The 17,311-nt window shown below is 39.2% G+C and overlaps 2 protein-coding genes across 2 annotated transcripts; both read right to left on the reverse strand.

The window, feature by feature from the left end:
- Positions 1-3,374: 3,374 nt before the first annotated feature.
- Positions 3,375-4,313, reverse strand: LOC122200960 (putative olfactory receptor 10D4). The gene has a single exon (XM_042906752.1). It carries the CDS (start codon positions 4,308-4,310, stop codon positions 3,375-3,377), a length of 936 nt encoding a protein of 311 aa, XP_042762686.1. The 5' UTR covers positions 4,311-4,313.
- A 9,927-nt stretch (positions 4,314-14,240) lies between these two features.
- On the reverse strand, positions 14,241-15,179 carry LOC122201153 (olfactory receptor 148-like). The gene has a single exon (XM_042907099.1). The coding sequence runs from the start codon at positions 15,171-15,173 to the stop codon at positions 14,241-14,243; it is 933 nt and encodes a 310-aa protein (XP_042763033.1). The 5' UTR covers positions 15,174-15,179.
- Between the last annotated feature and the right edge of the window lie 2,132 nt (positions 15,180-17,311).

The raw sequence follows: 17,311 nt of genomic DNA on the forward strand, positions 1-17,311 counted from the left end.
CCCACACACTGTGAATGTGGACTTAATATTCAATTGTGAGAAATATCTTACTGGAAGGTTTATTATAATATTAGGTTGCCATATCCTGGGGAAGGATTCACCGATAGATCCTTCTATTTTTTTAATAGAAAAAAAAAAACTTATTTTTGAGAGAGAGAGAGAGAGAGAGAGAGAGAGTACAAGTGGGGAGGGGCAGAGAGAGGGGGACACAGAATCTGAAGCAGGCTCCAGGCTCTGAGCTGTCAGCCCAGAGCCCGATGTGGGGCTCAAACCCATGAATTGTGAGATTGCGACCAGAGCCCAACTCAGACGCTTAACCAACTGAGCCACCCAGGCACCCCTGTAGTATAATTTGTTTCATGTTCCAAAGCTTTTCTACGCTTTGTGTTAGGAGAAATAAAATTTCAGATTCAATAGAGATGTCCTCTTGCAACAAAATGATAGATTATTTTTATTTAGTATTTTTATTGTGGTGACGACTTCTTGTCTGGAAATGAACCAAGGTTCTGAAGCATCAAGGTCACCTATAGATTTCTCGGTTAGCATTTATAAATTTGTGACAGTAAGAAGCTGACCTGCAAATCAGAAGGGCTGGATTCTACTTTTGGTCCTGCCAAAGAAACTTCTGAAACCAGGCCCTTAGCCTATAAACCTGGCCCTTCAAGGTGAACAAATTGGAAGAGAGAAGAGATTCAGGACTGGCTGGAATTAAATGTTAATACACATTATGGGAAAACTCAGCCATTATAAAGAAACAAGTGTTTATTATCTTTTAGTATTGTCACGTGTTTCTTCCCAGTAAAAGTGATAAAGTGCTTAAAACAATGTGTGTGTGTGTGTGTGTGTGTGTGTGTGTGTGTGTGTGTGAGTTTAAAGAGCATAAGAGTGGATTGGGGCTCCTGAGTGGCTCAGTCGGTTAAGTGTTCAAGTTGGGCTCAAGTCATGATCTCATGGTCCATGAGTTCGAGCTCTGCATGGGGCTCTGTGCAGACAGCTCAGAGCCTGGAGCCTGCTTCGGATTTTGTGTCTCCCTCTCTCTCTGACCCTTTCCCGCTCTCTCTCTGTCTCTCTCTCTCTCAAAAATAAATAAACATTTAAAAAATAAAATAAAATAAGAGCATAAGGGTGGAAATTGTAAAACATATGCCTATTTGAGCCCTTGCCTGCCAAAAGGGGATTTCACCCAAGAAAGTGAGGGTGTTTACATTTGGGAAGATGGGAAGCAATGAGTATGAATCCTTGAAGCCTGGAGAAAGAAAGAGGCGAATGGGTATGAAGAAGGCTGACGACATCATGGGCAGGGCTTAAAGAGTTGGGGGTAGCTCTCGTGTTTCCCAGTTAGCAGAATATTTAAGATGATAGCAACCTTGCTATAATAGAAGTTATTAAGTTTGGAGACGCTTATATTAAAAAGATAAAGGAAAATTGAGCCGTTGTTTACGTTTTATCCTTTAACATTTGACATGCTTATTATTTCAGATCATTTGTTGCTCATCTGGAAATGCCTTCAGTGTAACAAACCTTGCTTGAAACTGGATTAGTGTCCTTTGGATTTTTAGCCAGAGTGACTACTTCATTGCTTGTAAGGTATAATTTCAACCTCACATTAGAGGTTTCTATACAGCAAACCACAAAGCATTGGTGATTGGCATCTGTCACTGGAGCCCGTTTAATATTTTCTAATAGCTCATTCCACACCCAGTGTGATGGTTATAGTTTCTATCTGGGGAACTTATTTTCAATTACCTGCTGATAGACAGGAACTGTAGGTAAGAAAAGGAAGAAAAGAATCATTGCATTATGAAAAATATTGTTTTACTCCTAAAATACTGCTTGCTTTCTTTTTCTTCTTCCATCCCTTTCCTCCCTCTGTCCCTTCCCTCCTCCCTCCCTCCCTCCCTCCCTTACCTCCCTTCCTCTCTCCCTCCTTCCCTCCCTGCTTCTTTCTTTCTTTCTTTCTTTCTTTCTTTCTTTCTTTCTTCTTTCTCTCTTTCTCTCTTTCTGTTTCAGTGCATTATTTATTCTCTGCTTCCTTCCAAAAAGGATATAAGGTGACTTACAAGAAAAGCCATAAACAACTGGCATGTAAAATACACAAAGAAAAAACAAAATCAAGAAAAGAATACGGTAGTTACAAAATTGAACACTGTTTCTATAACAGTGTTCAATTTTGTAACTACCGTATTCTTTAATTAACGTATTCTATAAGTAACGTATTCTTAAGTAACGTATTCTATAAGTAAAATTTACCTGTTTTTTCCTTAACATGATAAAGCATAGAGATTAAAGGTGTCAAAACAAGTTACATTGATCTTATTATGAGAAAAGAAGAAATATGTTCTTTTCAACAGAGAGGAAAACTTATTACTGCCACCTGAATCTGAGTGAAAATTCTAACATGGGCTTTCTATAAGAGACAAAGATAAATCAGTATTCCTTGTTTTGGAGAAAACACGAAGTAACTATTTAAACTTGATTGGGTTGCTTGTTTTATACTATCTTTTACAAAACTGAAGTTGATTCTTTCAGGAGCTAATAAATGATTCAAGTTCATAGTCTTCCAGACAGCTAATAATGCAAGAAGAATGGCCAGATCCTGAAGGAATGTGTACACTAGAAAAACCTTATAACTACACTTGACTACACATGAGAAAGATATTACTTTAAACATTACCCAATTTAGTGTGAGTTTTGGCGTTGATTGGCAGAAAATTGGAGGCTATACTCTACAAAAAGAAAGGGTATTGAGTTCTGATATTCTACAATAATCTGGACTTTCTTGAATTTTTTCCATTCTCCCTTCTCTCTAGATTTTTATGAACATAATTAAAATTTTTTTAATGTTTATTTTTGAGAGAGAGAAAGAGAGAACGTGAGTGGGGGAGGGGCAGGGAGGGAGGGGGACACAGAATCAGAAGCAGGCTCCCAGGCTCCGAGCTGTCAGCACAGAGCCTGACGCGGGGCTCGAACCCACACACCGTGAGATCATGACCTGAGCCGAAGTCCGAAGCTCAACTGACTGAGCCACCCAGGTGCCCCTAGATTTTTATGAACATGATTTTAACTGATATTATGAGAAAGAAACTTTCGGAGATTTAAACAACTAAGAAATGCTTTAGGAAGGATGGTGGTTTGGGGAGAATTCATGCAGCATAAGAATCAGTTCAATGTCTGCTAAGTGGCTCTATTTATTATCTTTCATTATAAAACAGAGGAAACATGAAAACAGACATACAATGTATTTAAAAATCTAGTGAGGTTAAGTGGTAGGTCAATTCAGAGTACCTTTAATTTCAATATCTTGGAAGCTGCAAATGAGAATCTGTTCTAAGAAATGGAGAATCAAACTTTGCCCAGCAAAGCTTTAGATTTTCTCATTTATTCTTCACAGAGAAGCCTCTCTTGTGAAATATATTCCAAAGGGCTGATTTTACATCCTTATTCCTCAGGCTGTAGATTAGTGGGTTCAGCGTGGGGGTAACAAGATTGTTCACTATCTGAATTATTGCGCCAAGCAAGGCGCTGGGATTGGGCTGTAGGTAGATGATGATTACCGGTCCATAAGCACAAAGAATTGCAGTGAGGTGGGCACTGCAGGTGGAGAAGGCTCTTTGCCTGCCCTCTGCTGAGCGAATTTTTGATACGGAGATCCCAATGCGAGTGTAGGAAACAAGGATGAGAAAAAAGCAAACGAGAGACAAAAGACCAACATTTGTAAAACCAACCCTCTGGGCTAGAGCTATATCACCACAGGCCAGAGGTAAGACGGCAGGTATATCACAGAAGTAGTAGCCCACCTGGTTAGAGTCACAGTAGGGCAACTGGAAGGTGAGGGAGGTTAGAATAATGGCGTGAACACAGCCACCCGTCCAGGTCCCTGTGGCCAAGATGGGGCAGACCCTGCGGTTCATGATGACCATGTATCTCAAAGGATAACATATGGCAACAAAGCGGTCACAGGCCATCACTGTGTACAGGAAACACTCGGTGCAGCCCAGGAAGTGGTAGAAGAAGACCTGGGACACACAGCCCTGAAAAGAGATACCCTGACTCTGCCCTGAAAGGTATAACAGCATCTTGGGAACCGTGGTTGAAGAGAAGCCCAGGTCAAACGTGGAGAGATTTCCCAAGAAAAAATACATAGGAGTGTGCAGCCGAGAGGAGGAGATGATAGCTGTGAGGATGAGCACATTTCCCAAGAGAGTACACAAATATAATGACAAGAACAGGAAAAAAAGGACAGTGTCTAGGCCCTCTGTCTCCGGGATTCCAAGCAGGATGAATTCAGTTACCGTTGTGTGATTTCTCATTTTTATGGAAGAATCAACTCTTGGGTGTCTGTGGAAAGAAACCTGTGGTTAAATTTAATATGTATATAAATGAGCTGTGTTTAAGTCAGTGAACTGGAAAAGGAGCCCAATGGTCCAGAAGAGTAGTGCTGGAATTGTCTTCATCTGCTCGCTTCTCTCCAAACTGGGCATCTCTCTGCAGTGCAGTTTCTATTTAAAGGTGCCCCTTATTACAATATCACCAAGAAGCCTTACATGACCGGTCTCCTATCTTCCATTCTTTATGCACACTACTAAATTGCATTGATACCGGTGCTACTTTGCGATTCTAAAAGGACAAATATGAAGGCTCAATGTCTTTATGACAAACAAGGTCCAATTCAAGGTTCTTACATTGATCTAAGGCAATCTGGTTACATTAACTCTCCCCAAAATCATTTATAAGCCATACATACAAAAGATACAGAGTCTTTCTTACATGGTCTCCCTAGGTATAAGGTCAACAATGGGAAACTCTCCAAAAGAAGGGTCTGAGATAGCTCTTAATGAACAAAAGATTATATTTAACAGGGTTCACATCCTCTGGATTTTAGAGCAATCGAGTAACTGGTAGCCTCCATTTCAGTCTCTAAAGTCTATCTCATCTAACCAGACCCAAGCTAAGCAATAGCCTGGTTTCATGGCAGTAGAAGACACAGGGGTAGTAGAGGTTCCTCTCCAACTTCCATGTTTAAAAAAAACAACTTATATCTTTTCAACTTGTTTTAACTTTTCCAATACAGTGATATCCTTAAATTATAGATCGACTCATGAATGCTATTCCCTAAGATCTTTATCTATCTATCAATCACTTAAAAAAAAATTTTTTTTTTTTGATGATTGTGAAGGGAAGGAGACAGTGAGGTCTAAAATAAGAGAAGTGAAGGGCAAACTTTGGGCACTTACATGGCAAACAGGGAACAAAACTGGCTGGTTCTATTGAATGCTGTTTCCCTTTCCTTCTCCAGCAGAAGGAAAGAGCCCTCCCCTGCTAAATTCCCATCTTTCTGTAGTCTTCAGGTGGCTATCCTGAATTCTTCTCTTTTCAGTCACTTTTTAAAAGAAAGTCACAAATCTAAATGCACTTTAACTCCCTCACAGAAATTTCCTCTCTGACTCCAGAAACTGCGATCATTCCCAAATGCAGGAGATTTTAAATACCTTTGTCTTCCTTTGGGTATTAGCCCCCCAAGTCAGGGATCCTATTGAGTAAGAGAGCAGTTAATTACTTGGTCTAATTGGACCTTAGAAATGACAGAGAGGGGGTGGGGAGGGAAGAAAAGTGATTAAAGAGGAAATCTTTTATGATTTCTGTTGTAAAATATACTTCAGTGGAATAATAATCAAATTCATTTGGTGCCAATATCACATATTTTGTATACATATTTATGTACTTACCATTCTTTTATATGTATGTGTTATTTTAATACACAAATTCTGTTATTTTACTGCACTGCCTGATAGGATTGACTTATTGAATGCAACATGACCTGGGGTAGCCCAGAGAATTAAACAAATGAGTAAAAAATGTAGCTCACGGAAGGTTGGGAACTAGGGAAGCTCCGGGGCCCACAGCAGTAAGAATTTTGGAGCAGTCACGGGGCACCGCCACCAGATGACTCAGCCTCAGCTGCCTTTTGCTTCCACGTGCCTCAGCTCCAGATTCAAGTCTGATTTTCTTGGTTGGGTCACACGCCTAGCTCTGGGGTCACGGTACAGGGTACAGTGGAATTGGGCAGTTCTCCAAAGGGTAGTGAAAAGCTTATTGCCAGGAAAAAGGGGGAAGAAGAATGTAAGAGGCCAAGAAAAGTTCAGCTATTACTGGAAGCATCTGTCTTATATCACTTGGCATTTGTTTAAGCTTCCAAGTTAAATTCCTTGTGTTCTTAAGAGTATTTTTTTTGGGGGGGGGCGGGGGGATGGCTTATCAAATTCTTTGTTAAATGCACTCATTCATTTGCTTATTTGTGCATACATGGATTCATTTGTTCCAACAAATACCAATTATGACAGGAAGGGCATCAATTATTTGCCAGAAGATCCAGAAAGGTCAGGGAAGGGGTGGCTAGACATAGCCCCTCTGCTCAAAATACTTAAGAGTCTGAGAGGCAAAGAGTCTTATTTTAACCTCATAAAACTCTGATGAAGTCTTGGATCTTCATGAAGAAAATGAAGATCCAAGAACAACTCATGGAGCTTACTCTGAAAGGAACTGGGGGCACCTGGGTGGCTCAGTCAGTTAAGTGTCCGACTCTTGGTTTCAGCTCAAGTCACAATCTCATGGTTCATGAGATTTTTTTTTAAATTAATTAATTAATTAATTTATTGAAATTTATTGTCAAATTGGTTTCCATACAACACCCAGTGCTCATCCCAAAAGGTGCCCTCCTCAATACCCATCACCCACCCTCCCCTCCCTCCCACCCCCCATCAACCCTCAGTTTGTTCTCAGTTTTTAAGAGTCTCTTACGCTTTGGCTCTCTCCCACTTTAACATCTTTTTTTTTTTTTTTCCCTTCCCCTCCCCTATGGGTTTCTGTTAAGTTTCTCAGGATCCACATAAGAGTGAAAACATATGGTATCTGTCTTTCTCTGTATGGCTTACTTCACTTAGCATAACACTCTCCACTTCCACCCACATTGCTACAAAGGGCCATATTTCATTCTTTCTCATGGTCACATAGTACTCCATTGTGTATATAAACCACAATTTCTTTATCCATTCATCAGTTGATGGACATTTAGGCTCTTTCCATAATTTGGCTATTGTTGAGAGTGCTGCTATAAACATTGAGGTACAAGTGCCCCTATGCATCTGTACTCCTGTATCCCTTGGGTAAATTCCTAGCAGTGCTATTGCTGGGTCATAGGGTAGGTCTATTTTTAATTTTCTGAGGAACCTCCACACTGCTTTCCAGAGCGGCTGCACCAATTTGCATTCCCACCAACAGTGCAAGAGGGTTCCCGTTTCTCCACATCCTCTCCAGCATCTGTAGTCTCCTGATTTGTTCATTTTGGCCACTCTGACTGGCGTGAGGTGATATCTGAGTGTGGTTTTGATTTGTATTTCCCTAATGAGGAGCGACATTGAGCATCTTTTCATGTGCCTGTTGGCCATCCGGATATCTTCTTTAGAGAAGTGTCTGTTCATGTTTTCTGCCCATTTCTTCACTGGATTATTTGTTTTTTGGGTGCGGAGTTTGGTGAGCTCTGTATAGATTTTGGATACTAGCCCTTCATGGTTCATGAGATTAAGCCCCACGTCAGGCTCTGTCTGCGCTGACAGTGCAGAGCCTGCTTGGAATTCTCTCTCTCTCTCTCTCTCTCTCTCTCTGCCTCTCCTCTGCTCTCTCTCTCTGTCTCTCAAAATAAATACACAAATTTTGAAAGGAACTGGGATTTGGCCTATTCTCTAGGACTTTTGGCCATAGAGATTTCAGTGTTTTAGGAGTGTTTAGGTACATCTACTACACTTCTGGAATTTTGATATAAAAAGTAAACTTAATGTTTTTGTTGCACATGATAAAAAGATGTAAAAGTTCATAATTCTACCATTTTATTTGTTCTTGTCTTTAATGTTTTGAAGACAAAATAGTCTGTACAAATAAAAAAGATGGTAAATACACTTTTGAGTAGAAAGTGAAATACCGTTACATTTACCTTGGTCTGGTAACAATTTATTCAGGGAAGATACGTGTCACGGACCATCTTTGATATCCAACCTGATTGAGAATTAAGGTGACATGTGCTACATTAATATCATGGTCACAGTGAAAATACAAATGGTCTACATTCCCAAAAAGTCAGCCGTTTTCAGCTATGATACTTATTACAGGACAGTGATGAGATCTCAGTAGGGTAGACTTTAATAAAATAACTCTGAAAGTTTTCTTATTTTTGTTTACACTTTCCTCCAGAAACTGCAAAGATGTTCCAGAATTATCATAAGCAACAAAGGTACAATTGCAAGTTATTTTTATCTGCATTGTTAAGCAAATGGTTTGGTTTTTATAATAATAAATTGTCATTTAAGCCACTAAGTTTAGTGGTTGTATTTTGGGTAGCAATAAATAACGGAAACATTAATTTTTGGCATTGAGACTGAACCTGTAAAGGCAGCTTTCATTCAGTCTTTGTTTGTTTTGTTTTTTGTTTTTTAAATTTTTATTTGAATTCCAGTTAGTTTCAGATGTACAGTATAGTAATTCAGCACTTCTATACATCACCCTGTGTTCATCGCAAGTGTCCTCTTTAATCCCCATTACCAATTTAACCCATCTCCCCACCCACCTCCCCTCTGGTAAACATCAGTGTGTTCTCTATAGTTAAGAGTCTGTTCCTTGATTTGTCTCTCTCTTTTATTTTTTCCCTTTTCTTATTTATTTTTTTCTTAAATTCCACATATGAGTGAGATCATATGGTACTTGTATTTCTCTGACTGGCTTATTTCACTTAGCATTATATTCTCTAGCTCCATCCATGTCATTGCAAATAGCAAGATTTCACTCTTTTTTATGGCTGAGTAATATTCCATTTGTGTGTGTGTGTGTGTGTGTGTGTGTGTGTGTGTGTGTATCTCACATCTTCTTTACCAATTATTTATTAATGGACACTTGGATTGCTTCCATATCTTGGTTATTGTAAATAAAGCTGCTATGAACACAAGGGTGAGTCATTCCTTTTTTTAAAAAAAATCTTCACTGAGCTGCAATCGACAAATAAAAATTGTATATATTTAAGTTGTATGATTGGATGTTTTGATGTACATATACATTGTAAAATGATCACCACAAAGCTAATCAACATATCCATCACCTCTCTCTTTCTTCCTTTCCTCTTTTCTCTCTCTCTTTTCTTTCTTTCTTTCTTTCTTTCTTTGGCAAGAACATTTAAAACCTACTTCTTAGCAAATTTCAAGTATTCAATACAGGATTGTTAATTATAGTCATTATGCTGTACAATACATTTCTAGAACTTCTTCATCTCATTGGGGCACCTTGGTGGCTCAGTCCAGTAAGCATCCAACTCTTGATTTTGGCTCAGGTCTTGATCTCATGGTTCTCAAGCCCGGTGTCCGCCTCTGTCCTGGCAGTGTGGAGTCTACTTGGGATTCTCTTTCTCTCTCTCACTCTGCCTCTCCTCCACTTGTATGCTCTCTCTCTCTCAAAACAAACAAACAAACAAACAAACAAACAAACAAACATTAAAATAAGAAAGACTCTCTCTCTCTCTCCCTTTGCCCCTCTCCACTGCTTGTGTGCTCTTTCTCTACAATGAAAAAAAAAAAGCAAGCAAAAATAATAGTAAAAAAAATCTAAACTAAACAAGAAGCTGAGACAAGAAAGGGTTGACAGAGGAAAGAAAGTCATGTAAAAAAATTAGAAGTTTCAATGAAGTCATTTACTGACTCCTGAAAAATTAAGAAGCAGCTGCCATGATGTGCTAAAATCACTATGTTCGGGTGAACAGGAATTGGCCTTGGTCTCTGCCCTCAAAGAGCTTACAGTCTAGTAAAAGAAGAAAGGCATTAATCAAACAATCATACATATAAGTTATAAATATTTAAGGTGGCAAATTCTAGGAGGAAAAGTTCAATGGGTTGAAAAGTTCTAAAGGAGAGGGTTTGTGTTCACCCACGTCCCTCCTTCCTGTCAGTAAATGGGTGTGCACATCATGATTTGTAGCTAGGTGCTGTTCCCTGAAGGTCCAGATGGATGTCTCTGGGAAAATGTTATCTGATCTTCCGCCTGAAGAGAAACTAAGAGTGCAGGAAGGGGAAGGCACAGCATGGTGGAGGCCGGGATAGAGCATGTGCAAAAGCTTTGGAAGGGGGACACAGCCCATTCGAAGAACTCAAGGAAAGAGGAAAATAATTGTGAGGTAAAGCTTGAGAAGCCAAACAGCAATTACTCAGGGCCCAGCCGGTCACTGTAAAGGTAATGGTCTCTCTATGAGGAGCTTTAAGAAATGCTAAGATAGGGGCACCTGGGTGGTTCAGTCAGTTGAGAGTCAGACTTCAGCTGAGGTAGTGATCTCACGGTTCATGAGTTCGAGCCCCGAGTGGGGCTTGCTGCTGTCAGCTTGGCAGCATGGAGTCTGCTTCAGATCCTCTGCCCTCCTCTTTCTCTGCCTCCCCCACCTCACATTCTATCTCAAAAAATAAATAAAACATTAAAAACAAAAACCCAAAGAGGGTCTTCAGCAGCATTACATTTGAGTATATTATGGGAGAGAGGGAATAAGAAGAGATCTAGCTGTCACAGGGAGCTAGAATACACTGAGGAAGATAAATAAGGAAGATCCTTGCACTACAGAATTTGAGACACTTGGTCAGGAAAAAAGGAGAAAAGCCAGTCACAAAGTCAGAGAGATGCTACTGAGAACGTATGTGGATTAATGCCCTGCTTTAGCCTAATCTGATGATGTTAGAGCAGAACTTCATTTTTTGCCTGTACCTGAATGTACCCTGAGAACCAGACTTTGATTCTGATCATCATCAGGTAAAGCCCCCCTCCTCCCCACCCCCCACCATAGGTATCTTCTGGGAACACTCAGAAGATTAGAATCAACAGAGGATAGTAACTAATGAGGATGAGAAAAATAGAACCACACTCTATGGGATTAGAACATTTTATTACAAATTAGTTGGGGCACAATTTATAAACAACATAATACACATTACACCATTGGTTTTAGAAATGAATGTCTAGTTTTTCCTCAAAAGTAATTGTTCTTTTTTTTCCCCTTAAAATTTCTGGCTTGGATAATTAACCTCCCTTGATCCCATAATGAGGTCTTTTTTTTTTTTTTTTTTTTATCTGTTTTCTCTTGAAAATAGCTCTTTTAAAAAATAAATGTCACAATCTCATTGCAAAATCATGAGAGTGATGCAGAAGCATAAAGAAGAAAGTGGAAATAACTCAAAATTGGATTACCCATTTTTAATACTTGGGTGAACACTCAGTCATCCATTTACACACAGATAATTTATATGAAGATAAAAAAATAAGGTGTAAGTATTCACAATCTGTTTGTTGCTTCCATCTGCTATATGGAAGCCTTTGTCATATTTCTTGAGCCTTTGTTTTATAAAACCAGTGTATTGGGTAAGGGGAGGGCTAGAGAAGCTAGGAAGGAAAGATTCATGACAGAAAAGGCATAGCGTGACTTATGGAAAATAAAAGGAAGAGTCACAGGTGGCTAAGAGAAGGGATTTTCGGGGGGCTTGAAGACAGGAATAAGAAATGATGTGGGGTAGCTCTCATACATCAGAAATATTAAAAGGAAAAAAGCAAGAGTAAGATTTTTGGGGGGATGTGTGTGTGTGTGTGTGTGTGTACAAGGTCAAACATTTATTTTCCCAGTTTCTGCAAAATTGCTAGATTGTGTACAGCTGTGTGAGGATGTGAGCTAGAATCCTAGTTTTATCCACAAGCAAACTGTGTGACTTAGGGAAACTTAACTTGACATCCCTAAACCTTGTTTCATCTTCTGTAAAATGGTCTCCACATTCTTAACATAGATAAGGTAGAGAATGTATATAAAGCAATTGCATAGTGCTAGGTAAGGGTTAAGGACTCAGGGAATAGTGACTACAGGCACATCCCCTGAAGGACAACTTAGGCTACATGTCTTCTCTGCCCACACCAAACTGAGATGTTAAACAAACTGTGATTTGAGAGGGTTCAGAAGTGTATGTAGTTACAAGACAAGGGAGAGAACTAGCAAACTCAAAAACCACAGGAAATGTGAAAAAAGGATAAGCAGATGTATTTTTCAATTGTGGTAAACTACACACTGCATAAAATTTGCTATCTTTACCCTTTTTAAAATTTTAAAAAATGTTTTATTTATTTTTGAGAGAGAGAGAGAGTACGAGTAGGGCAGGGGCAGAGAGAGAGAGGGAGATACAGCATCCAAAGGAGGCTCCAGGCTGTGAGCTGTCGGCACAGAGCCCAACATGGGGCTTGAACTCGTGAACTGTGAGATCATGACCTGAGCTGAAGTCCGACGCTTTACTGACTGAGATTCCCAGGCGCCCCATCTTTACCGTTTTTAAGTTCAGTTCAGTAGTGTTAAGTATTTTTGTACTGGTGCGCCATCAATCTCCAGAACTTTTTGCAAAACTTGTTGTCAACCTGAGACTCTATATCCATTAAACAACTACCCATTTCCCCCTCTCCCAGCCTTTGGAAACCACCATTCTCTTTTCTTTTTCTATTGATTTGACTACTCTAAATACCTCGCATAACTGGAATCACATGGTATTTGCCTTTCTGTGACCGGCATATTTCACTTAAAATAATGTTCTCAAAGTTTATCCAGGCTGTAGCACATGTCAGAATTTCCTTGCTTGTTCAGTCTGAACAATATTCCATGTATGTATATATCACGTTGTGTTTATCCACTCACCATCGGAATCCTTATACCGCACCTTAAGTCATTTATCTACACTTAAATGGGCTTCATTTTGTCCTTTTTGTTTTATGCCTTTTGTAAGGGCAGTAATATATTTTTTTATTTAGGATTTTCACTTTTTTTTTTTTTTTTGCTTTGTTTTAATGCTTTCAAGTAGGATGGGAAGCTTTGTGAATAAGAATGGAATATAAAAACTTCAAAGCACCAAAATGTCATGAAAACTAAGGGCTGTTGTGTCTGTGAGATCTCCAGCAAATAACACCCTTCTTTCTCCTTAGATTCTGGAAAAAAACCCTGAAAAATAATGATCAACTCCAGTATTATTGGAGACCAAGCTGGAAAATGGAACTTGGTGGGAGAACCAGATGATCTTGGTGATTGAACCTCATAATTAGGCCTTCTTCTCCTCAAACAACACAGGACAGGAAGAAGGCTTTCCCCACCTTTTCATACTAAGGAGTAACATTGGCAGGATGGGGTAGAAGGAAAACCAGAACAATAGGAGTTACTAGGAGTTAATAGTTAATAGGAGTTAATAGACCCAAGCCCGGCTAGGGTCTAGGCCTGGCTTTACCACGTAACTAGATGTGTTACAAAGGGCAAGACAACGATTGCTATTTCTCAGCGCCACCATCTGCATACGGGAGAATGGATAGTGACAGAACAAAGAGAGATAATAGTAAAGTCAACATGCGAACATGACCTATGCCAGGGAATATTTTCCCAGTTATTTATCGAACATTTTCTGTGCATCATGAACACTGGAGAGAGGTAATAAGGATGAGCAAATTGCCAAGCAGGACTTTTAGGGAGTCATGTAAAAGAAGGATTAAGAGTAGGGGCTTTGAGTTACCTGGATCTGAGTTCGAGGTCTGCTTTACTGCTTATTGTGCAAACTTGAGTCCACTACTTGAGGTCTTTAATCCTCAAAACCTTTTTGTTTTTCTTTCTATAAAATGGGAAGTTTACTGTATGGGGTGATGCAAAGATTAGATAATACTGTGAAATGCTCATCATGGTCCCTGCAGAGTAGATCATGCTCTATATGTGTCAATACTATTCTTAGCAACATGGAGGAACTGAAATGTTTATAGGCAGAAAAGAGGAACGTTGCAAATGCAGCAAGAGAAATTAAGTGAAGGGTGATTTAGCCTGGAGATGGACTATTGAGGGTGCTTCTTGGACCACCACTGATCCTCGCTATCCTCAACAAGACAAACTTGGTTGCATTATGAAGATAAGAAGTCTGTCTCCAGCTGCTTGCTATGCCCCATGGATTCCTTACCCAGGAATAAGGCACTGAGGATAATATTAGGGGGATAATTTTGGGGGCCCCAAGTGTTACAGAGACATGCATAGAAAATCTTATTAGGGAAACAAAATATAACACTTTCGAGGAAGCATTTTCTATTATCTTCTTATTTATTTAAGAGGAGGAAATAAGTAGATGATGTTGAGACAAAAATTTCCAAAATCCATTTAAGAAACCCATAGTTTATGCCAGAGAAATAAATACTGCATTGTAGAACACTCTTCTCAGGGATCTTTTCACTTCCCTGTTTCTTAAGGAATCGATTAACGAGTTCAGCATGGGTGAGACAATATTATTTAATATTTGCACCACAGCACCAAGCAAGGGGTTGGGTGAGGGCTGCAGGTAGATGATGATTACAGGTCCATAGGCACAGAGGATTGCAGTGAGGTGGGCACTGCAGGTAGAGAAAGCTTTCTTCCCGCCCTCTGCTGATCGGATTCTCAGAATGGCAATCCCAATGCGTGTGTAGGAGATACAGACACTGAACCAAAGCATTAAAGCCAGAAACCCAACATTAGTGGAGCCCACTTTCTGGGCCAGGGAGCTGTCAGTACAAGCCAGGGGTAAGACAGCAGGAATGTCACAGAAGAAGTACTCCACCCGGTTGGAGCCACAGTAGGTTAACCGAAAGGTGAAGGAGGTCAGGATGGTGGCGTGGAGACAACCCGCCAGCCAGGCTGCCATGACTAAGCTGACACAGACCCCAGGTCTCATAATGGGCATATACCTCAGTGGGTGACAGATGGCCACAAAGCGGTCATAGGCCATCACAGAATAGAGACAACCTTCGCTAGACCCCAGGAAATGGTAGAAGAAGAGCTGTGCAGCACAGCCCTTATAAGAAAGGGCTTGGCTCTGGCCAGAGAGATAATATAGCATCTTGGGACAGGTTACAGATGGGAACAACGTGTCGAAAATAGATAGGCGTCCCAGAAAGAAATACATGGGGGTGTGAAGGGTAGAGGAAGAAACAATTGCTGTAAGGATGAGTAAATTGCCAAGCAGGGTGAAGAGGTAAGCAAATGAGAAGATGACAAATAGCACAGTCTCCAGTCCCTCTGTCTGAGGTATTCCCAGTAGAATAAACTCATGGAACTCTGTGTGTTTCCTCATGTTCCCGGAGCAGAGGTCTGGATAGAGATAAGACGGTGAAAGCATGAATGTGGAGAATGACTCGAGGCAGACACGATACCAGGACATTCATCACCATCAATCTTTGTTTATTTAAAAAATTTTTTAAAGGATTTCATTTTTAAGTAATCTCCACACCTAATATGGGGCTCAAACGTACAACCCTGAGATCAAGACTCACATGCTTTACTGACTGAGCCAGCCAGGTGCCCCAAGCTTTGTTTAAACATAAATATGATGCTGAAATTAAGAATTAGGCTTCTGCCAAAGACATTTAGAGGACAGTGAAGCAAATAGAATGTATGCTTTTATGTCACGGGATGTCATCTTCCTTAATGAACATGGATACAATGTGATACGAAACATTACTATGGTGAAATACTGGATGGGCTAAGAGAACAAAGAGCTCAATATTGAACAGATGAACATAATTTAACTAACATCCACAGTCAATTGTACAATAATGCATGCCCTAAAATAGACTAACCTGGAAGCCACTTCCTCCTGATTTCTTTTCAGAACATGTCTACAGTTAATCAAAGACACGGTCAAATACCCTAAATATTCATCAAAGGTTAATGGCACCCACACCTTTGACGACAATAATCGATTGCAATTCAGTACAATGTGCATTAGAATTTGAATTGTATTAGTATTATTCTAATTGAATACATTCCGTAGTTTTAGAATTTTCTTATTTAGCAATGTTCATTTGACTGAAAAGAAACTATCAGTGATAAATCTGGAAGTGATCCTGGGGTTTTAAATTGTCTAAAGATTAGTAGCTAAGTTGTATTATGTAGAAGGTAGGTTTTAGTAAAGTTATATCACCCATAAAGATGTAGATACGGATATTTAATCTTTGCTAACAACTGGAATTTTTGACTCCTTAGTGCAACAAAAGGATTTCAATTCCACAACTGTTTTGTGTTTTCTGCTTTTTAAAATTTTTAATTTTTATTTTTTTCTGGTAAGAAAACTTACAATGGGATCTACTTTCTTAACAGATTTTTAAGTGTACAATACAGTATTATTAACTGTAAGCACGATGTTGTACAGCAGATATCTAAAGTTTATTCATTTTGCCTTACTGAAACTCTATACCCTTGGTTCTGTCCCCATTTTCTCTCTCATCCTTACCCCTGGCAACCACCATTCTGCACTCTGCTTCTATGTGTTTAACTATTTGTTTTATTTTAAAGGAAAAAGTCACAAAATAGAATATGTTGAGAATAGGAATTGCCACCAGGGTGTGCTGTTGTCAGCTGTCTGTTACAAGGCTAGGATTCAAAGGTGCTTGTGAATTGTCCATAAAGGCATGCATGATATTCTCACTTTCAGTTTTGACTTTCATGATTCAGTGGAGATCTGAAGTATATGAAAATTGTTTAATTATAATTTCCTGACTTCCAATTATAATTCCTGATTGATTTCTTCAATCCTCTTCTATAATTAATAGTTACTAATTGATAATTTTATCTTCTAAAAAAATTAGAAGTGGTAAGATAGGTTAATACTATTCATATATACAAAAGAAATTCCAAAGGAACTAAATTTAGGTTCTATTAGGCTGTAAATCCCCTGAGAGTAAACATCATAATTTGTCATTAAATCCACAATACTTATCACAGTGTTAGTAAAGAGTTGGCATTTAAATATTTGTTAGATAAGTAACTGAATGAAAAGTTGGAAATTATTTTACAGACATACTTCGAGTATAAGTTCCATGAAGAGATTGTGTCTATTCTTGTTCAGCACTATATCTCTAGAACTTAGAAAATAGTAGCATCCAGGAAGTGTGTTTATTTGAATAGGATTTTGGAATGCTCTGAAATGATTCCTTTTGTTTTTAGACTACTTTAGGCCTTTTTTTATTAATCCTGGAAAGCAATAGCTATAAGTGAGCCTCCTGTTAGCTTGAGAGTCCATGCCTAATGAAAGGAATTTAGGTGCACATCAAAATGTAGGGTATCTAATTCCTGAACTAGAAGAGATAAGATGAGCCTTGAATATCTTCATAATTGCTGGTGACTCATTATTGTCTCTTGTTGGGGGGGAAAGCATGAACATGACAGGTGGAAGGGAGAGCTAAGGAAGAATGGACCTTCCTGAAGAGAAGG

The sequence above is a fragment of the Panthera leo genome, chromosome D1 (genome assembly GCF_018350215.1).
Source record: "Panthera leo isolate Ple1 chromosome D1, P.leo_Ple1_pat1.1, whole genome shotgun sequence".
In the NCBI taxonomy this organism is placed as follows: Eukaryota; Metazoa; Chordata; class Mammalia; order Carnivora; family Felidae; genus Panthera; species Panthera leo.

Coding starts and splice junctions, on each gene's coding strand:
- LOC122200960 (XM_042906752.1), bottom strand. CDS start 4,310: ATGAGAAATCACACAACGGTAACTGAATTCATCCTGCTTGGAATCCCG.
- LOC122201153 (XM_042907099.1), bottom strand. CDS start 15,173: ATGAGGAAACACACAGAGTTCCATGAGTTTATTCTACTGGGAATACCT.